Source organism: Odocoileus virginianus, chromosome 34 (assembly GCF_023699985.2).
Source record: "Odocoileus virginianus isolate 20LAN1187 ecotype Illinois chromosome 34, Ovbor_1.2, whole genome shotgun sequence".
Taxonomy (NCBI): Eukaryota; Metazoa; Chordata; class Mammalia; order Artiodactyla; family Cervidae; genus Odocoileus; species Odocoileus virginianus.
The window spans coordinates 14,240,497-14,263,455 of record NC_069707.1 but is presented as its reverse complement, the minus strand read 5'-3'; the positions used below and the strand labels follow the sequence as shown (position 1 = coordinate 14,263,455).

Sequence of the window (22,959 nt, the reverse complement as noted above, 5' to 3'; positions counted from 1 at the left end):
CTTTCCATCCTTTATTCCCCTCACTGTGCTGTCCATGGTGTCTATTTGCTGTTATACCCTCCTTAATTTAGTCTGTCTTTCTGAATGTTTTTCTTTTACTTTAAAATTTATTTCCAAAATGTCTCAGTTCTTGTTTACTTTTTTTTTTCTGTTGCCTGATCCTATCATTTCTGCATTTTCTGTTTCTGAAATGTGCAACTCTTCCAAAGCTTTGATTGTTGTCTCCAGTATTTCTAACTTATCCTTAAAGATTAGGCTATAGCTTTCATCTGCTTTGTGGATAGCAGTACCTAAATGTGCTGAATTGTCAAAGCAGACCTCAATGAATTGTAGATCTCAATCACACCAAGTTTTTACTAACAACTAGCAAAGATACATGTTAAAAATGGGCATTAAACAAACATATCATCATCCTTCATTAGAAGGACTGAACCATCAGATGGAGCTTTCAAAAGACCCTTTTTCTTTTCTGAAATGTGTTTTAAATTTTGGAGCAATAGATGATTGCTATATGTGTGGTAGAAGTTCACTTAGGAGAAGTCATTTAGATTTCAAGTTACTCGGTTTTTATATTTTGTTAGGCAGATAGAAAGCCTATGAGATTAACTTCTATTCTCTAGCGTCTGCCTCCCATAAAATTGAAAATTCCAGGTTTTTTGTTTAGCTGGGAGAAAGTTAGACAGACTTGATTTATCTGGTTTAAAACATTCCTAGATAAGAATTTCCCTTGCTATCTTCCTGATATTCAATGCCATCAGAATGTTTACAAGAAGGTTTAGTTCAGTTCAGTCAGTCATGTCCAACTCTTTGTTACCCCATAGACTGCAGCACACCAGGCTTCCCTGTCCATCACCAACTCCTGGAGCTTGCTCAAACTCATGTCCATCGAGTCAGTGATGCCATCCAACAATCTCATCCTCTGTCATCCCCTTCTCCTCCTGCCTTCAATCTTTCCCAGCATCAGTGTCTTTTCTAATGAATCAGTTCTTCACATCAGGGGCCAAAGGATTGCAGCTTCAGCTTCAGCATCAGTCCTTCCAATGAATATGCAGGACTGATTTCCTTTAGGATTGACTGATTTGACCTCCTTGGAGTCCGAGGCACTCTCAAAAGTCTTCTCCAACACCACAGCTTAGTTAATCAATATGAAAAAACCAAGTCTATTTCCAAATACCAGCAATAAATATAAAATATAATTATATATATATAATAATTATGTAAACATTTCATATAATTATATATACTTTTTACAGTAATAATAGGATGTTTAATGTATTTTGGAATAAATTTCATTGAGAGATTTCAGGAGTTTTGTAGACATAATTAGAAAATTCTGTTGAAATATACTGAAAACATAAAGCATTAAAACAAAAAATAAAAAAAAAACAAAAAATATACCATGTTTATGGCTAGGAAGATCCTTTATTGAAAATATACCAGTTGTCCACAAATTATTATTGTTATTATTCACTGATTTATTAATTCAGTGAATTTATAATCAAAATCTCAAGTTAATTCTAAAATTTATATGGTAGAGGTCAAAGACTAAGTATAGCCAAATGTTTCTGAAGACTGAATTAAGATGGGGAAGATTGGGTTAAAAATTATAATAATTGAGTTACAAAGTCATAAAGCTATTATAATTAAGACAATGTGGTACTGGCATGAAAATAAGCACGCTGACAAATGAAATAGAAAAAGGTGTTCAGAAACTGACGTTTAGGAAAAATTGACATCAGATAGAGCATTGAGATTGAAAGGGAAAGCAAGAAAGCATTAATTGTTCTGAGACAACTGGTCATTTACACAGGAAAAAAAAAAAAGAAAGAAATCTGATTTGATTTCATAGTATGTGGAAAAAAATAATTCCAAATGAATGAAGGATTTAATTGAGAGATAAAATTTAAAGTTTTCTAGGAAAATATCTATCTCAGATTTGAGAATGAATTTGAGAACTCAAGAAGGACAGTACTTTTTGTGCTCTGTCTAAGCAGGGCACAAAAAGTACTAATGCTGGAAGAAATATTGCTAAAGTTGATCTCTCTAAAATGAGCAACTTTATAAAGAAAATAAAAATAAGGTGGGTTGCTGGAGAAATGGGTATTTATTTTTTCATTATGTTTTACAAAGCATATATGATCAAAATTCTATTGTCTGAATCAAATATTAGGCTGAAAATGAAGTCAGGAAACAAAGAACAACCTAAACAGCCCAGAATGAGCACCCCTTTACATCCATCATCAGCTCAGTCGGGAACCTGGGCCACTCTTAAGTTTTCTGAAATGTGAAATGGAAATACTTGTGAAGGGCCCTCACAGATGCATTTAGAAATGTATGTTCAGAAAATGGAATTGAAATGTTTTAGTAAGAGTCATGGCTCAATCCTTGAAATGGATGATGGTTGAATTTCCTATAGTATGTAATTACAACACAATAAGACTCAAAAGCAGTTTCAATAAAGGGTGGGTGGAAGAGAAGCAGCCTGCTTCTAGGGCTTCATTAGCTTCTGCTGACGGGAGCTCTCCAGGCTATGGGAGGAACCCTGTTTACCTTGGTTCAGAATCAATTTTAACCATCACTGAGGCCCCAGGGGTCAGAGTGCAGCACAAAGTCCTTGGAAAGAAAAGATAAAGATGTTTCTCGAACAGCCCTGAGATAGGCTGCAGTTTTGTTAACCAGTTGTTACTGGAACAATGTGTTGTAGTGCCAGTCAATGATGAAATGATACTGAGACCCCTACTTTAGTTTCTTCACGAAGTTTCTGGTAAATTAGAGCGAGCCATTGGCCTAGTTAAGGCTATTCTGTCAGACGAAAGATACAATTTCTACATGTTCTGCAGCCCTGGGAATATTTAATAAGGGGAGAGAGGCAGCAAAAAAGAAAGGAGTATCATAAAAACAAATGAACAGCAGAATAAGAAACAAAACCTTGCCCTTTATGGTAAGGATGCTGAGAGAGACGCACTTATCCATAAAGGACATGTAGGTAATTTCTCATTCCTCTCCTGAAAATGCCAGCGCACACTGCTCTGGTTAGAGTAGAATTGGTTCGTCTGGCCTTTGAGGTCACATTGATGATGTTGTGTCTTGCTGTTAATGAAACTCTGTGAATTATTCTTAATTTTTACTTCAGTTTCTAATAAGCATTCATGAGCTATAACCTTTTCCTCTCCTAGATTGCATTGCTTCAAAAAAAAATCCTTAGAATCAACCCTTCTAGAAAATAAGGTTATGTTTTAAGTAATAATTATAATTCTACAATGTGTCACACTGGTGGTTTCTAATGTGCTCACCTCCACATTCTCTCATTATCCTTGAAATGGCTCTTTGAGGATATTAAGATAGACATTATAATGTTCACCTTTCCTCTGGGAAAATGAGGTTTATGGCTGTTCATGTATCTACTTACAGTTGTAAGGCTCTCTAGTGGCAGGAATCAAAACTCCTTACTCCAGCATCAGTGATTTTTGGTTGTTGTTCAGTTGCTCAGTCGTGTCTGACTCTTTGCGACCCCACGAACTGCAGCACGCCAGGCTTCCCTGTCCTTCACCGTCTCTTGGAGTTTGCTCAAACTCATGTCCATTGAGTTGATGATACCATTCAACCATCTCATCTTCTGTCACCCCCCTTCTCCTCTTGCCCTCAGTCTTTCTCAGCGTCAGGGTCTTTTCCAGTGAGTCGACTCTTCCTATCAGGTGGCCAAAGTTTTGGAGCTTCAGCTTCAGCATTAAGCCTTCCAATGTATGTTCAGGGCTGATTTCCTTTAGGATTGACTGGTTTGATCTCCTTGCTGCCCAAGGGATTCTCAAGAATGTTCTCTAGCACCATATGGGGCCAGAATGTTTTTTCACTCCACCATTAATGATCTAGATGAATAAGATCAACATTTACCTGGGAATTAGAAATACAGAGAAAAATAAGATACAACCCTGTCCTCTGATAGCTTATAATCTATTAGAGGTGTGGGGTGTAGTAAGACAGTTACATGAATATATAAGGCTTAACATGTGTCAGTAACAAGTAGCTAGCCAAATGGGGCTTTCCTGGTGGCTCCAGTGGTAAAGAATCTGCCTGCAATGCAGGTAGCCCAGGGAGTCCCTTCTGGTATGTAAATTGGCCTGTAGGTGCAAAGTGTGAGAAACCTCCCCCAAGCCTGAGCTAGGAGAATCCCCTGGACCCCCTGGAGAAGGGAACAGCTACCCACTCATAGAGGTGGTAAGTGCTGCCTATGGGTATGTACTTAGTTCAGAACTCATCTTGGGAGAAGTGCCGGTGGGGAGTGATAGATGGAGAAGCAGGAGGGATAGTTGCTGTAGGAAGATGCCTGGTTCACTCCCCAGGGACACAAAGAAGATGGAAGTGCAGTGGAACCTTCGGTCCATGAATTTGGTGCCAAACTCCCAAGTCTTAGTCCCAGCACTGGCACGATGTCCTTGACACTGAACAAGTCTTTGGAACCTGTTGAAAAGAGAGTTGTAGGAATTTGTAAAGTTTCAGAGCAACAGAAGCTTCTCTAGGCTCATGTTCAGATACATTGGTTTGAGGGGAGTCGCAGAAAGGAAAGTCCCTCTGGGAAGGGTTGGATGTGGGCAGGGGTGCGGTAGAGATAAAGGCACATGAAAGTGAGCCTAACTGGAGAAGGGGATGGTCAGGGGGTGGGCGTGGGGCTATTCAGTGTGGTGTTTGAAAGCCCAGACTCTGGAGCTAGGCTGCAGGTTGACCACCCCCCAGCTGTGACTTTGGGTACTTTGGCTAGTCACTTCACTTCTCTGTGCTTCAGTTTCTTTCCATGGAGGTTTTTTTTTTTTTTTTAGATTTATTTATTTACTTGTTTATTTATTTTTGGCTGCACTGGTCTTGGTTGCTGCGCTCGGGCTTTCTCTAGTTGTGGTGAGCGGGACAACTCTAGTTGCCGTGCACGGGCTCCTTACTGCAGTGGCGTCTCTTGTTGCAGAGCGCGGGCTCTAGGCACGTGGCCTCGGTAGTTGTGGCTCATGAGCTTCGTTGCTCTGCAGCATGTAGTATCTCCCTGGAATGGGGGTTGAACTGGTACCCCCTGCATTGCAAGGTAGATCTTAACCACTAGACCACTTAGGGAAGCCCTCCATGGAGTTTTAGAAGGACTCAAGGAGTGAATGCCAAGCCTGTAGACCATGTTTATCATCACATGGTGAGAATGGAATAGGCATTGGCTTTCACTGCTGTTCTGTTATTGTTAAGACTCATAGCGGAGGTAAGTTACATCATGGTCCAACCTAGGAGACTTCATTGGTGCCCAGGGTAGCTGTATTTGAAGACGTTTCATCACCAAAAGTGGCACTTAGTATTATAATTAAAGGGCTGAGTGAACCCTTTTACTTTCTCGTAGAGGTTATTAAGTATTCAAACTGTTGATTCTGTGACGTATGATTTTGGAGACTTATCTTGTTTGCAGTTAGAACTGAAATAACATTTAAGACCTAGGGCACTGCTTTTTAAATTCCTTCTGTGGGTCTTTCCAAGGAAGTAACTAAGAAGTTGCCTTGGAGGAAGGAAGAAGATGTGGTCTCCTAGGCACCCTTAGAGTTCTTCCAAAGCAGATGCACTTTATTCTGCTTTATAATTGAAGTGCCACATAGTATTTCATTTAATAAGGATACCATTGCTAAAAACAGTTTGAACACTATTGATTCACCCCAGCCTCCTTGTTAAAAGTGAAGTCGCTCAGTCGTGCCCGACTCTGTGACCCCAAGGACTGTAGCCTGCCAGGGTCCTCTGTCCATGGGATTTCCCAGGACAGAGTACTGGAGTGGGGTGCCGTTTGCCTAAGGTTATACAGCCAGCTGCTGCCAGAGGGCCAAAAACACAAGGCCACTCCTTCTGGTGCTTGTCACGAGTTACATAATGCTACCTACTGCGTAATCAAAAGAAAACTTCAAAAGGAAATCAGCACCTATATGTAAGAGCTACACAAAACAAGTCCAGTCAAGAGCACATTAGTATTAGGACTTCCCTGGTAGTCCAGTGGTTAAGACTCTGTACTTCCACTACAGGGGGCATGGGTTCAATCACTGGTGGAGGAACTAAGATTCTATATGCCACGTGGCATCGCCAAATTTTTTTTTTTCGAAAAATAGTATTTATCTCCACGCATACATATCCCAGCACACTGGAAACAGCTCTCAGTGTCAATTTGCTGTTGTTCAGTCACTCAGCTGTATCCGACTCTTTGTGACCCAAGAACTGTAGCCTGCCAGGCTCCTCTGTCCATGGGATTTCCCAGACAAGAATACAGGATTGAGTTGCCATTTCCTTCTCCATGAGATCTTCCCAAGCCAGGGATCAAACGTGCATGTCCTGCCTTGGCAGGAAGATTCTTTACTGCTGAACCACAAGAGTTCAGTGTCCATTACCCTTCTTCAAATTAATGTTTTCTATCCATATTTTTATTTGGCTAAACCTTAGATTGAAATAAATGAAATTAGAAAGTAGAAATTATATGGTGAAGTCAGAGCAAAGATCATCCATAATAAAGGGAAAGATAAAATTTTAAAAATGAAGCAAACCAAAGAACTCCATGTGAGTTGTCAACTTTAAAGAAAGATGAATTCTGTCAAACAGGATTGGTTCCAGTGTGAGCTAAGAAGTACCGCTGCCACCTTCTGTAGACTATTCATGGGCTGAGTTTGTGAACTGGCTACCAGGGAAAACCATTCTTCTCCTAACAGTTGTAGGTCCAATTTTAGCGTGAAAAAGACTGGAGCTTCTAAGAAGAAGGCAGTGTTCTGGGCATCTCTGATTCTCCTTTTTCAATTCCAGTTTCTTAGATTATTTGACACAGTGCTTTATCTGCGTAGATCTGCCTTATTGGGTTGCAAAGCCAGAATACTTTTTCCTAGCCTTAAAAACAACCATTAAAATGACTACCTTAATTCTTATTCTGATGAAAAACACTTGAAAATTTTCTCTTCTACAATTAGAGTCTGGGTTATCTCAAAACATCTTGTCACTTGGGCCTCAGTCCAGATGTCACCGCCCAGAGGACAAGCTAGCTGGAGGTGGCCCTCTGCCACACTATACTGCTCCCTGGTTTAGTTCCTGTAAAAGCACGTCTTACAGTTGGAGTTATCCTACTCATTATTTACTTTTCTTTATCTGCCTTTACCGTGTGAATGGAAGCTCTTGGAATGTGGGGACTTTGACTAACTTGCAAAGTGCTTGGGATCTAAATAAGAGCTTGATAAATTCTAATGAAATGACTCTAGACTCCCCATGAGAATTCCTAGGTCATTAGTTTAGTTCTTGGCTTGTGTATTGAATATGTGTCATTTGTCCTAAAGGATGGTGAACAGATTAAGGTTTTCCATATAAGAAAGGCGAGGCCCTATAGCTCAGGGATTAGAGCACTGGTTTTGTAAACCAGGAGTTGCAAGTCAAAGACAGGATAAGAAAGGAATTGCTTTTTCTTCGGACATTTCAATGGCCATAAGTGATTATGTTGCATTTAATTTCTGCACCATAAGCAGCATTTGGTGGTGCATTTTGGTTTGTTTTTTTTGTGTGTATGTGTGTGTGCATAAGAACTTTTGCAATTAGAATGGCAAGGATAGGAAATATGAATTTTATTTTCTTCTTGCTAAGAATCTGCTGCAATTCAGGAGACCTCGGATCAATTCCTGGCTCGGGAAGATCTGCTGGAGAAGGGATAGGCGACCCTCTCCTGTATTCTGGTCTAAAGAATTTCATGGGCTGTATAGCCCACGGGGTCACAAAGAATCAGAGATGACTGAGCGACTTTCACTTTCACTTCATAGAGACTTGGGGCTTCCCTGGTGGCTTGGATGGTAAAGACTCTGCCTGCAATGCAGGAGACCTGGGTTCGATCTCTGGGTCAGGAAGATCCCCTGGAGAAGGGAATGGCTACCCACACCAGTATTCTTGCCTGGAAAATCCCGTGGACAGAGGAGCCTGGCGGGCTACAGTCCATGGAGTCATAAAGAATCAGACATGGCTGAGACTTTGAGGCTGAGACTGATGCCTTTTTTCATAGAGACTTATAGTACCCCTGTGAGTCTGGTCTTTGAAAAACACAAATTTTGGTCACTCTTCTCTTAAGTTATCCTTGGCATTCTCTTAAACCTGCAGTGGCCTCTCTTGGCCTGGGGCTGAAGATCACCCTCCCGATCGAAGCCTGAAGGCCCTGTTTCTGTGGGTGCCTCTTTAGACTCATCAGGACCACTGTGCCTGGGATCACAGTGCGTTCCAGCTTTCCAAAGTGTTGACCTTGTTTTTGATGTCTCAAACTCATCAAGCACTTTGCTTTTGCTTCCCAAACCTACGTACACTTCTATCTCTTTGATTCACTCTTCCCAAAGTTTTTCCTGACTAATTCCAAGTTCTGTAGGTTTCAGATTAAGTGTCATCTCTTCAAAAAGGTCTTCTCTGAGACCCACCTTTCCTCTGGGTTAAGGCAGTCAGCCCTCTTGTCTCTCTCTTGTAAGACCCTATACTCTTCCTTCTTGGAACTGATTGCAATTACTAGTTTTATTTTGTTGTTGCTGTTGTAGTTGTGTGTGTGTGTACTTAATACATGTCTACCTTACTAAGTTGTCCACTGCAGGAGCACAATGTTTTGCTTATTGTTAAACCCTCAATACTCAGCTCAATGCACAGAGCACAGTAGATTCTTATGTAGTAAATACTCACTGAATGAATAAAGGAAAGAATACATTTGATCTTTGAGTTCCTAGTGTCTAGCACTGAATCCAACATATATAATAGACTTAAAAAATAATGTATAACTAAAATCAAGTTAATGAAGAAGTGTTTATCATACACAGAGAAACAATTATTGGTTTATTAAAAATAGAAACCCTGCTCTCATACAAACCACATTCTCTCTGTTAATTTGTTTGCCTTCATTTCAGTTAATAAAATCTGTTTGTTGAAGTACATGCAAGAGAAACTACCTAACTTCTTTGTGTAATTACAGCATTTTCAAATGAGAAGTGAATAACCAGGGAATTCTTCCCAATGTTTTACATGCTTGATGTGGATATCTTAAAAGATTGATCGACTCTCTTTTCAATTGGATATTTGAATAGACACAACCATTAGAGAATTTTCTTCTAGAGACTTACTTTAGCTCTTATACTGTATACACTGAACAAGCAAACTCAAGTGGATCATTATCTATAGAAGTACAGAATTCCATCTCCCTTTGGGAAACCATTCAAACCCAGAAGTGTGTTTTACACATTCTGACAGAAGCACCTATAATATCCAAGTGTAACCTTCTTTCTTGCTATGTTAGCACCCAAAAGTATACGAAAAGAGTGCATGTTAAGGCTTTTTCTGTTTATTAGAAAACATCTCTTGGCTTCAAAACTCTCTTGACTATCAACCTACTAATGTAAGAAAAGTAAATAAGCAACGAATTCCATAGAGTCTTATTCCTGTGTGAGAGGTGGCTTAATAAAGATAATTGGACATTAGATGACTAAGTGTCTGAAGCTAATATACAGACACATCTTTCAGATAGGCCACTGTAATGTTCCCTGTGTAATTTTCATGACAACCATTTGCACCAGTATGAATAAAAAGGGTCTGGATCCTTCTGGGTGAGTAATAGGCATATCAATTATCTGTACTCTGTTTCCAGGATTAGAGATAGGCTCACAGCAACTCTTTTGAGCCTGAAGTCCCCCCTTAGTGACAGAAATGAAGAGAGAGGAGAGTCCTCTTGGCCTTGTGTCAGGACATGATGTTGGGGGGCGGGGGGCGGGGGGGGACCATGAGTAGAGTCTGCCTTGTGGAAAGGATTAGATATATGATTTGATATGTGTGGATGGCCAGTCATTCTAAGACTTCAGTCATCAATGAGTTAATGTCTCAGCAAGGCAAGTCTCTGAATGAGTATGACTTTTCTCTTTTTAAAAATATTTATTTATTTGACTGCATGGGATCTTATTTGCAGCACGTGGAATCTTTGTTGTGGCACAAGAGGCTCCAGAGCTCACGGGCTCCGGATCTTAGTTCCTCAACCAGGGGTCGAACCTGTGTCCGCTGCATTGGAAGGTGGATTCTTAACCACTGGCCCACAAGGGAAATCCTAAAGAATTATTTTTTTCTTGAGCTGAACGTATCCTTTGGATACTGCCTGAAAGAAAGCCTCATTCCTCTCTTTGATTTTAATGAGCGTGGACTTCCTTATGCTGAAAGAGTCTTTTTGGCATTTTTCCCAATTTATTGAAAGTCCACTTACTGGGCACCACTGTTGACTGGCTTCTCTTGGTAGACTCCTGTATGTTTCTGAGGAAAACAACAATAGCAGCAAAGCTTCATATGGATTGAAACTGAGAAAAACAGACCTAAAAACCTTCTTCCTACTGTTAACCTCTCCTACTTCTTCAGGAAGGTCTGCTTGACTTGCAATGTGTTGTCTGAGAACTTTCCATTTCTAAAATGTTCCCAAATTGTCACATGCATTTAATCCTCCAACTCTCCATGAAGACATCACTGGCTCTCAGTCTCATAGCAACTCTCCTCAAGGTAATGGACCACTTGAAATCCAGTTCTTCCAAATGAATCATAGAGCATAGTTTTTATCTCCGTTTTCTCAGAGTAACTCTAAGAAGATGATCTTTTGGCCATGTTCTTAAAATTTCCCCTATTGGTTTCTATTGTATTCCACTTTTCCTCTCTCTGCCTAAACACTGTCCTTTCTAAGAGAAATGACATTTTTGCTAGTTATCATTATGTGTTCTTAGCTTATTTGCCTTGACATATAGCCTATGATAGGTAAAGTGCACTCACATATAAAGCATAGACTTTGATCCAAAGCCACATGGGTTACATGTTCTCAGGTACACAGACTGGTGGCTGAGCCCTAAGAGAAATATGCTGTCCTTCTAGTGAGTTTGTTCAGCACATCCTTGCAGACATCAGGTCATTGCTTTTATTCAGAATCATTTTCAGAATAAAAGCCTTCAAACCTGGGAGGTCTTTGAAGAGTCAGAAGCAAATGAGTCCTGGGTAATTTTTCAAAACACTCAGACCTTTGGTCAACTCTAAATCAGTCACTTAATACTAGGCTTTGTTATAATGATAGGAACCTTGATCTCAGTGATCATAAGATTCTTGTTGTTGTTGTTTACTTGCTGATTGTTTACTGTGTCTGATTCTTTGAGATTCCGTGGACTTTCGCCCACCAGGCTCCTCTATGCACAGGATTTCCCAGCAAGAATTCTGCAATGGGTTGACATTTCCTTCTCCAGGGGATCTTCCTAACCCAGGGATTGAACAAGTCTCCTGCTTAACAGGCAGATTCTCTACCACTGAGCCACCTGGGCAGTCCTTGTAAGAGTCTACATTTCAGTTATTTGATTTCTTCACTCCTTGAGTGGATGTCACCAGCAGTATCATATTTTGGAGGCTCCCTCTCCAGGAATACAGCCCCTGGAGCCTCAAATTTCTCCATCCCTTATGGCACATGCTCATCAACCTCTTTCCGAGTGATACCAGCTAGAAGTGTCTGGTTTCTCTGAAGCAAGGTGTCACAGAGATACATTTCTTATATCCCTTTGGTCAGTTGTTAGTAGTCACCATGTCTCAGAAGAGCACATCTTTGCATCCTAAGTGTATTTGTTTGTCAGCTGTTGTGTCCTGGGTGGCTTGGAGCACAGAGGATGCACCTATGCATCTATTCTGTGTCATGGGGTAGAGGCTAAGTATTGTCATGGTTCTCCCTAAAATGTCTGCTGTTCAACACAGTGAAAATCTGCTTCTTACTCAGGTTACCATCCAATGCAGGCATCTTCCTTGGCAGGTGACCTTCCAACTCAAGGATCCAGGGCCTTTCTAACCTCAGGCTCTGCCCTCTGCTAGGTCCGTGGAATGCTCTGTATTCAGGTAGTAGGTGGGGACAGGGACTGGAGAGGTATATCTGTTTCTTCTATCCACTTTATCACAGAAGTGGTCCCAGTTGTTCCCCTCACTTTCCACTAGCCAGAACCCAGGCCCATGTCCACTTTTAACTTCCAGGGAATATTGGGAAATGTTTGTATGTCTAGGAGGAAGCCCAGGAGGGAAAGGAAATGTGTTGTGATCAATACAGCAATCTTTCACTTCTGGTCACCAAATATCCACTCACCCCATACACAAAATTCACACTGTTCCTCTCCAAGAGAGAGAATTCAGAGTTCAGCCACGTGCTTGGTTCCAAGTCAGTCCTGCACACTGATTTCTCAGAAATGTGTGGTCCCCTCTGTCCAGCACGGATATGGCTTCTCCTGGTTTGGTTACCTCCATCCACAAATACATTCAGTATCGCCTGGTGGAGTAGGGGCGAAAGAACAGCGATAAAAAGTCAATTGAGAAACAAGGAAGTAGGAATCAGTTCAGTTCAGTTCAGTCGCTCAGTCATGTCCGTCTCTTTGCGACCCCATGAATCACAGCACGCCAGGCTTCCCTGTCCATCACCAACTCCTGGAGTTTACTCAAACTCATGCCCATCGAGTCAGTGATGCCATCCAGCCATCTCATCCTCTGTCGTCCCCTTCTCCTCCTGCCCCCAATCCCTCCCAGCATCACGGTCTTTTCCAATGAGTCAACTCTTCGCATGAGGTGGCCAAAGTATTGGAGTTTCACCTTCAGCATCAGTCCTTCCAATGAACACCCAGGACTTATCTCCTTCAGGATAGACTGGTTGGATCTCCTTGCAGTCCAAGGGACTCTCAAGAGTCTTCTCCAACACCACAGTTCAAAAGCATCAATTTTTCGGCGCTCAGCTTTCTTCACAGTCCAACTCTCACATCCATACTTGACCACTGGAAAAATCATAGCCTTGACCAGATGGACCTTTGTTGGCAAAGCAATGTCTATGCTTTTTAATATGCTCTCTAGGTTGGTCATAACTTTCCTTCCAAGGAGTAAGCATCTTTTAATTTCATGGCTACAGTCACCATCTGCAGTTATTTTGCATAGCCTGTATCATTTGTCAGACAATAGTATCGAGACTGCAAAAAACCAAGAGCTTTATCTCACATCTTAAGAACTGCAATTCAGGAGATACAGATTCAGATAAAGCTGAGAGTGTTCTGGGAAAGAGCGTCGGGAATTTCTAAAGGCAGAAGTCACCAGGCTGTCCTCTGATACGAGAAAAGAAATATTTATGTTTAAGGGATAGGCGGTCATGAGTTGCTTTAGAATAAGAATCTGATAAACATTTTGAGTATCTGGCAAAGGTTCTGGATATCTTCCTTAGGACAGTGAGTGGTCAAATGTCAGGTTCCATCCAGGCTGGGATGTGCTCAAGTTCCACTTCCTTCAGGCCTCCTGGCACCATCGGTCTCTTAGCAATACTGGCTACATTTTGATTTTCTTGTCACATACTCTTTCATGCCAGTCATAACATCGTACTTGATAGAATGTGTATGCATACTAAGTCACTTCAGTCGTGTCTGACTCTTTGTAACCCTATGGGCTGTAGCCCACCAGGCTCCTCTGTCCATGGGATTCTCCAGGCAGCAATACTGGAGTGGATTGCCATGCCCTCCTCCAGGGGATCTTCTTGACCCTGAGATCAAACCCATATCTCTTAGGTCCTCCTGCACTGGGAGGCGGTTCTTTACCACCAGTGCCACCTGGGAAGCCCACTAGACAGAATGTGGAGGTTTCTACTCCGAGGAGCCTGAAAGTTCTTTAGTTCCTAAATTTGCTGTCTGGGGAGAAGGAAGTTTCCATTCTTCTTCGAGAGAACCCTGACTTCACCTTCTGGGAGGTTCTTTCTTTCCATCATCCACACTGGCTACAGCTAAAGTGAGCGCGAGACTGCCTCTCCTTTCAGTGACCTCTGCCGTGTTCATAGCACATCCTGTTGGCACACGTTCCGAGCCTGCCTGAGTCCTTTCTCCATCTCCTGTCTGAATGAAGAGCACTTCAAGGACCTCTACAGGGCAGAGCTAGAGGTTAGAGGGATCCTGAGTCCCTGCATGGGAAGTTCATTTACCAAGGAAGATGCTTACATTGGACAATGATCTGAGACGGGAATACACTTTTATTGTGGTGAGCAGCCTAAATTTTAGGGTTAGAGACTTGGACAATCAAAGGCTTTTGTTTATTAGTTCAGACTTATGATTTCTTTGCTACTACAGTTGTCTTAAAAAAAAAAAAAAGAGTAGGCTTCTATTCCATTTGCTCTTGTCAGTTTCATCTGCTTGTAACCACACCCAAGGTCTTTCCTCGACACAGTTCTCAAGTCTGATGTTCTCATTTGCTTCTTTGTCCTTTGGCCTCTCCCCCATGATTTATTGGTGACAACCTTGAGGCTATTTGAAACCACAGGCTTGGATGAAGAGGTAAGACCCTCTTGATGTCACCCTTTACCACCTGAGGTGCTTTAAACACTCTGAATCTAAGCCCTGTAAATCAAAAAGTCTTATTGGGCCTTCCAAATACAGAATGCTTTTTGACTTCATCTCTTTAATATTTCATAGCCAGGAACATTTGGCTTTTCCAAATTTGTAAGACTATTTATCTTTGGGATTTCCCCATTTCCTTCAGTTTCTGCTTCAGAACCACTTCATTCTTGCCTGAGTTCACTTCTTTTTTGTTTGGACAGCCACATACCATCACTTGAACTCCCTCTATCCACTTCTCCAGGTGAGTGGTCTGCCTTCCAAGTTCTTTCAGACCACGGTGTTACCTGGTAATTTGCCAACAGGGCTCTCTAGCTTGCTATATCTGTTTCTTATTACTTAGTATCAAGGGGGTAAATATTTCTATATCAACACCTCACTTCCAGGGCCAATTTCATTATTGATTCTCATAAACCAACCACTATATCAAACAATCATATATTAATGACTTACTTATTTCTTATTCAACCTACAGTCCACTGTGAGTATATACTCATTCAAGCACACAGAATTTAAGTAACTGGTTCAAGATGACATAATTGGTAAAAAATGGTCTCAAGATTTGGACCTGGCAGTCAGATTCCAGAGTCTTAGCCACTTTCCTCTCAAGTAATCAGCTTTAAGATAGCCATTCCAATGTTGTATCTCTCAAGATACCTTACAATTTGCCATCTTTAGTATTTTTTTTCCATACATCAAAGGGTTGTATATGTAAACCTCTTGATTATACAAATATTTATGGAGTCATAACATGTCAGAGCGTGTGCTGAGAGATTTAGTAGCATCAAAGATACAGAAACTCTTTATTTTGTCACTGTAATATAATTGCTTTACAATGTTGTGTTAGCATCTGCTGTACAATGAAGTGAATCAGTTATATGTGTACATATATCCCCTCCGTGTTGGAGCTCCTTCCCACCCCGCCACCCCCACCCATCTAGGTCATCACAGAGGACAGGCTGAGTTCCCTTTGCTTTACAGTAGGTTTCCACTAGCTATCTATCTTACACATGGTAATGTATATATGTCAACCCTGACCTCCCAGTTCATCCCACCTTCTCCTTCCCCCGCTATGTTCACATGTCCATTCTCTACGTCTGCATCTCTGTTCCTGTGCTAGAGGTAAGTTCATCTGTGCCATCTTTCCACATATATAAGTTAACACTCTTGATATTCAAAAGCATCTTAATTTTTAGCCTTTCTCTAACCATGTTGTAATTTTTCAGGATAGCTCACTTGAATGTCTTATGTTGATCTCCTGAGTTTTCTGTCTCCATCTATCAATGTTCATTTATACAGAGAGAGGCTACGAGGTGGGCTTCCCTAGTGTCTCAGTGGTAAAGAATCTGCCTGCCAATGCAAAAGACGTGGGTTCAATCCCTGGGTCGGGAATAGCCCCTGGAGAAGGAAATTCCAATCCACTCCAGTGTTCTTGCCTGAGAAATCCTATGGATACAGGAGCCTGATGGGCTACAGTCCAAGGGGTTGCATAAGAGTCAGACACGACTTAGCAACTAAACAACAAGAACAACAAAGTCCAAGGGGTGGCTTTACGTTTTAAGATGACTTTTGAAGATAGGCAAGTGCAGGTTTGCATAAAGTTTGCATATCCTCATTAGAGTTCTTTATTTCACCCGTGGAAGAATGAGTACTTAAGCGCTTCTGTAAAATGGGCATGCGTTTCTGTGGAGGAGAACCTTCCATGAGCAAACACGCTTTCCAAACCTGTTTCTTCCCCTGTAACTTAAGTGCACTGGATTGCATTGGGAGAGGGTAAGGAGAAGAATGAGGTTTTCCCTCAAGGCAATTCTGGGGTGATCTGAACAGCAGACTGTGTGAAGACGAGAGTTCGTCACTGCAGGCTGACATGTCTCCCAGTGGGAGTCATGGGCTGGTCTGCCTGGTAAACTACTTGGGTGATCTATGCCTGCAGCTGGGCTTCTTTAAAAAAATATATCTTGTTCTTTAAAAGCCCACATGTCTCACAGCCTCAGGCATACCTCAAGGATTTAGGCTAATCCTGTCTTATTGTAGTCAGGTTACCTCCAGATTCTTAGCAGTCACCGCATGGCTGGCGCCATTGACTCATCTGTTTCCTCTGATATTGAGTTAACTGTGCTAATCTAATTGGCTCCTTGAAGTTAGTGCAGGGTATTTCGTCAGGGATTGAAAATGAATCGCTGACCCCAGAGTGTCATGACCTCTGTGGATGGTAAACGATACTTTTGTGTCAGGCAGGTGACGGGCGTCTGTTAACCTTCCAAATACATGTGGATTTGTACCTGATCTTAGGGTGAGAAATCATCTGTCCACTGGCTCACTCGGCAAACCTTGTCACCTGGTGGTAATGCCGATGGGAGACCCTCACGTATCATGAAATCAGTCATTTCCGTGCAGCTGACATTCTAGTAATTCACTGAAAATATCATCAGGGCTATCAGAGTACATGCTTTTTATTGATTATACAAATAATGGATTGGCTGAAGCGTTTAGACCAAATGAAGTTTTTCCACTGAAAGACAGTGAGTTCATTCTTATGGAGACATCAACATCAAGTTTATCCAGACTGTTAGAGCACGGCTTAGAAAATTGCAGCTTATCCAAAAGTCTACAAGCAATAAATGCTGGAGAGGGTGTGGAGAAAAGGGAACCCTTTTACACTGTTGGTGGGAATGCAAACTAGTACAGCCGCTATGGAAAACAGTGTGGAGATTTCTTAAAAAACTGGAAATAGAACTGCCATATGACCAAGCAATCCCACTTCTGGGCATACACACTGAGGAAACCAGATCTGAAAGAGACACGTGCACCCCAGTGTTCATTGCAGCACTGTTTATAATAGCCAGGACATGGAAGCAACCTAGATGCCCATCAGCAGATGAATGGATAAGGAAGCTGTGGTACATATACACCATGGAATATTACTCAGCCATTAAAAAGAATTCATTTGAATCAGTTCTAATGAGATGGATGAAACTGGAGCCCATTATAGAGTGAAGTAAGCCAGAAAGATAAAGACCATTACAGTATACTAACACATATATATGGAATTTAGAAAGATGGTAATGATAACCCTATATGCAAAACAGAAAAAGAGACACAGATGTATAGAACAGACTTTTGGACTCTGGGAGAAGGCGAGGGTGGGATGTTTCGAGAGAACAGCATCAAAACATGTATATTATCTAGGGTGAAACAGATCACCAGCCCAGGTTGGATGCATGAGACAAGTGCTCGGACCTGGTGCACTGGGAAGACCCAGAGGAATGGGGTGGAGAGGGAGCTGGGAGGGGGGATCGGGATGGGGAATACATGTAAATCCATGGCTAATTCATGTCAATGTATGACAAGAGCCACTACAATATTGTGGAGTGATTAGCCTCCAGCTAGTAAAAATAAATGAGAAAAAAAAAAATAATAATAAAAGAAAATTGCAGCTTCGCTGCAGTGAATATTTCCCCAGGAACCTCAGAGTTGAAACTCACACCAGCACATATGAAGCACTTCTGTTTGCTTGGAAGGTTAGACCCAGGGTCCTTCTATCAAACTGTCTCACTGATTTATACTTAATGTATGCTCCCTCCATGTCCTCTAAAAGAAAGCGTGCACGTGCATGCAAACACATGTGCAAATACACACACACACACAGATACACATTAAGAACCGAATTGAGAGCCGTGGGTGTGCGCCATGGCTGAGGGCTTGGTCCTAAAGTGTGCTGAAGTGCCAGCATTGTGCTGTGGCCGGTAATAACTGCCGCTTAGAAATGCCAGGATAGCATCCGACAAGAAGAGGCTGAGAAGAATACACTCTCACTGGCAGAGTGAAGAACAAACTCCTCATGAGAAAATGTAGGAGACTGTCATAAGGGTGAGAAGAAAAGAGGATTGTTAAGACTCCACTATCTGAGTTTCTGAACTGAACTTTTGCTCACAGCAGGCAAACACAGGCTCCCTCCCACACTGAGAAGCCGTCCCCTGCCGGGTGTGCAGTCTGTTAAGTAAACAAAGACTTTATACTGAGAAAGGAACATTTCTCTATTTTGGCTATGAGTTGTTATTTTTAAAGCTTTAGCCTCCAAACATTTCCCCCTCTCCTTGTTTATTTTATCACTAGAAAGAAAAAAAAAATCAGCTACAGGACAGAAAAGCTCACTTCTAGATTAAGGCCACCTTTGGTTTAAGGCTCACTTGGGCTTGAGGCCCACTCGCCTTTTGCTGTAATCACCAGCTCATTCCTCCCATGGAGCAACATATCTTTTCAAGATTCCCCTCTGCTTACGTTGAGCTCTCACAAACCCAGATTACCACAAAGCAGAATGCACTTTGGGAATTGTTTTCCTGGATACTTCAGGTAAAAAGGCCAGGCTCTACCCTGATATCTATGGCTCTACCTATTTATCACTATGTCTGTCAGTTCAGTTCAGTCGCTCAGTCGTGTCCGACTCTCTGAGACCCCGTGAATCACAGCATGCCAGGCCTCCCTGTCTATCACCAACTCCCGGAGTTTACCCAGGCTCATGCCCATCAAGTCAGTGATGCCATCCAGCCATCTCATCCTCTGTCATCCCCTTCTCCTCCCGCCCTCAGTCTTTCCCAGCATGAGGGTCTTTTCCAATGAGTCAACTTTTCGCATGAGGTGGCCAAAGTATTGGAGTTTCAGCTTCAGCATCAGTCCTTCCAATGAACACACAGGACTGATCTCCTTTAGGATGGACTGGTTGCAGTCCAAGGGATTCTCAAGAGTCTTCTCCAACACCACAGTTCAAAAGCATCAATTCTTCGGTGCTCAGCTTTCTTCACAGACCAACTCTTGCATCCATACATGACCACTGGAAAAACCATAGCCTTGACTAGATGGACTTTTGTTGGCAAAGTAATGTCTCTGCTTTTTAGTATGCTCTCTAGGTTGGTCATAACTTTCCTTCCAAGGAGTAAGCGTCTTTTAATTTCATGGCTGTAGTCACTGTCTACAGTGATTTTGGAGCCCCCAAAAATAAAGTCTGACACTGTTTCCACTGTTTCTCCATCTATTTGCCATGAAGTGATGGGACCAGATGCCATGATCTTAGTTTTCTGAATGTTGAGCTTTAAGCCAACTTTTTCACTCTCCTCTTTCACTTTCATCAAGAGGCTCTTTAGTTCTTCTTCACTTTCTGCCATAAGGGTGGTGTCATCTGCATATCTGAGGTTATTGATATTTCTCCTGGCAATCTTGATTCCAGCTTGTGCTTCTTCCAGCCCAGCGTTTCTCATGATGTACTCTGCATATAAGACATATACTATGTCTGTAGCTAAGACTTAAATATGGCCCCTATGGTGCACTACATGCCATTTAAGCACTTTACATAAAAACTCATTTACCCTTAACTGAGAACTTTATGACAATTGCTTCAATATTGATGTGAGTTAAATATGGAGAGACTGTTATTCAATGTAACACACCTCTTCTGGGGAATATGCCTTGTTGTATTGCACTCACCTTTTTCCTTGTCTGTCTTGACTCTGTTTTGAATCTCTTTATTTAAAATTTATATTGAAGTAAAGTTGATATACAATATTGCATTAGTTTCTGGTGTATAGCAAGTGATCCAGTTATATATATGCACATATATATTAATTTTCAGATTCTTTCCATTATAGTTAATTGCAGGATGTTGAGTGTAGTTATACTATACTGTGCTATACAGTAGTATCTGGTTGTTTATTGTATACATAGTAGTATGTATCTGCTAATCCCAAACTTCTAATTGATCTCACCCCCACCTCAATCTCTATAGTAACAAGGTCCATGGCTTTCTTCTCTGTACCCTAATGTTAACACAAAGCCTCGTATATAATGGGCCCTCAATAAGTCATTTTGAATGTGCCTAGCCATAAACATAAGTATAGTCATTGCATGAAATGTTTGTGACAGCACAGTACTTGAAACTAAATGTCAAACAACAAAAAACTGATTAAAGAAATAAAATCATTTTGTTTGGTGAAAAACTGTGCTGCTGTTAAAAACAGTTGATGAAGAACTCTAAAGTATATCAATTAAAAACAAAATAAAGTGCTGGACAATGTGTTTACTGTTCATGTTTTAAATTTTTATAGATGTCACAAACATATGTTTGCATATGCATAAAATATCTTAGCTTCTTCCTATGCCTCAAGCTCATCATGCCCCAAGTTCAGTTAATGAGTAAAGGATGAATGCATTCCTTTCACATGTATCATCTCTGCATTTAGTTTCTGTACCAATCCTATTGAAAAATATACTAATACTTTCTTTTGAAGATATTGCATGTTTTGAACCTTTGAAAGTGAAAACTGAAACTGAAGTCACTCAGTCGTGTCCGACTCTTTTTTTCTTCCTTTTTTTTTATTAGTTGGAGGCTAATTACTTTATAATATTGTAGTGGGTTTTGTCATCCATTGACATGAATCAGCCATGGAGTTACATGTATTCCCCATCCCGATCCCCCCTCCCACCTCCCTCTCCACCTGATTCCTCTGGGTCTTCCCAGTGCACCAGGCCTGAGCGCTTGTCTCATGCATCCAACCTGGGCTGGTGATCTGTTTCACTATAGATAATATACATGTTTCGATGCTGTTCTCTCGAAACATCCCACCCTCGCCTTCTCCCACAGAGTCCAAAAGTCTCTTCTAGATGCCCATCAGCAGATGAATGAATAAGGAAGCTGTGGTACATATACACCATGGAATATTACTCAGCCGTTAAAAAGAATTCATTTGAATCAGTTCTAATGAGATAGATGAAACTGGAGCCCATTATACAGAGTGAAGTAAGCCAGAAAGATAAAGAACATTACAGCATACTAACACATATATATGGAATTTAGAAAGATGGTAATGATAACCCTATATGCAGAACAGAAAAAGAGACACAGATGTACAGAACAGACTTTCGTGTCCGACTCTTTGCGACCCCATGGATCGTAGCTCACCAGGCTCCTCCGTCCATGGGGTTTTCCAGGTAAGAGTACTGGAGTGGGTTGCCATTTCCTTCTCCAGTGGACCTTCCTGATCCAGAGATCAAACCCAGGTCTCCCACATTGCGGGCAGACGCTTTACTGTCTGAGCCACCAGGGAACTTCCCTTTAGGTTTGCTTATTTAATAGTTACAACTGCTAATGTTAAATCCTTGACACCAAAGCTGTGTTGTACAGGGGAAACGCTTAAGCTTCTTATAATGATGTAAGCCCTCTTTCATCTTCTTTCCCAGACTATTGCCCTATCTTCTTCTCCCTCCAGACTTTTTCACACTGTTCCTCCTTTCCATGTTTAGGATCTCTTCCAGTGATGCTTTCATACCTCAACTCAATGAAATCCTACATTTTCTTAAAGTGTCCATTCAATGCCACCTACTCAGCATCTTTACCTGTCATCCTAGGCAACATTCATGGTTTCCACACAACTACAGCTCATAGTTTTCATAGCTGGTCCTGTATCTCCAAATCATTTTATATAAGTTTATTAATACGAATTGTATTATCTCAAGGTCATGAGCATATTGATGTTAGAGCCCTATTTTTATTCTTATTATTATCACAACTAGAATATAGTAGGTGATTAATAAATATTTATTAGAAAAATATATTTACCTGAATTAAAATCATGTTTAATTATCCATAGGTTGAAGAACTTCATATTTAACATAACAGATTTGGGAACTGAATAAGACGTCTTTTCTAAGAATTTGAAATGGGGGTCTTTTTATTGATGGAAAATCTTTTTTCATCTTGCCTTCTAGAATTCAAGTGAATGTTCATGCTCCATGAAGAGAATGGGCTGCGATTTTTTGTTACAGATTTGGAACCAGTAGGTTCTTATGAATGTGAACCTTATCATGTCTTCTGGAATTTTTTTGTCCTTTAATATTTTTGTCTGTGTGTATTTTCATAGGAACCAGGGAAAATGTGTGGAAGGCATGGTAGAGATCTTTGACATGTTGCTGGCTACATCTTCTCGGTTCCGTATGATGAATCTCCAGGGAGAGGAGTTTGTGTGCCTCAAATCCATCATCTTGCTTAATTCTGGTGAGTGAATCACATGAGAAAATTTAATGCCAAGTTACTGGAAGAAACATTTATTTGTATTTTTCAACCAGATACAAGCTACCTATTACAACGGCATAATCACAAATTGAAAACAGCAACTAACGTACATTTAAATTAGTTATCTTTTTGGTGCTAGGGATAAAGAATCTGCCATTTTGATTCCTCTATCAGGAAAATTCCCTGGAGGGGGAAATGGCAATCCACTCCAGTATTGCCTGGAAAATCCCAAGGTCAGAGGAGCCTAGTGGGCTAGAGTCCATGGGGTCTCAAAGAGTCTGGCACAGGTGAGCACAGACACATCTTCTTTGTAGATGACTTATGGAGGCAAAACCATGCTGATCAAATAAGACAAATGAAAGCAAAAATTCAACATTGAATCAGGTGGCCTTGTTTAAATATTAGCATCCTTCCACAGATATGGGTTTATTTATTTTTATTAAAGTGACACATGTATATGGACATAAGTCTGTTGTTAGTTGTATGTGTCAGAAAGTAAGT

At 41.1% G+C, this 22,959-nt stretch overlaps 1 protein-coding gene across 1 annotated transcript in view; it reads left to right on the top strand.

Moving 5' to 3' along the window:
- Positions 1–22,959, top strand: part of ESR1 (estrogen receptor 1) — a 386,555-nt gene that overhangs the window by 328,474 nt on the left and 35,122 nt on the right. The window contains exon 7 of the mRNA XM_070461662.1: positions 22,307–22,440. Within this exon, the coding sequence (XP_070317763.1) occupies positions 22,307–22,440 (134 nt within the window). The remainder of the gene's footprint in view (positions 1–22,306; positions 22,441–22,959) is intronic.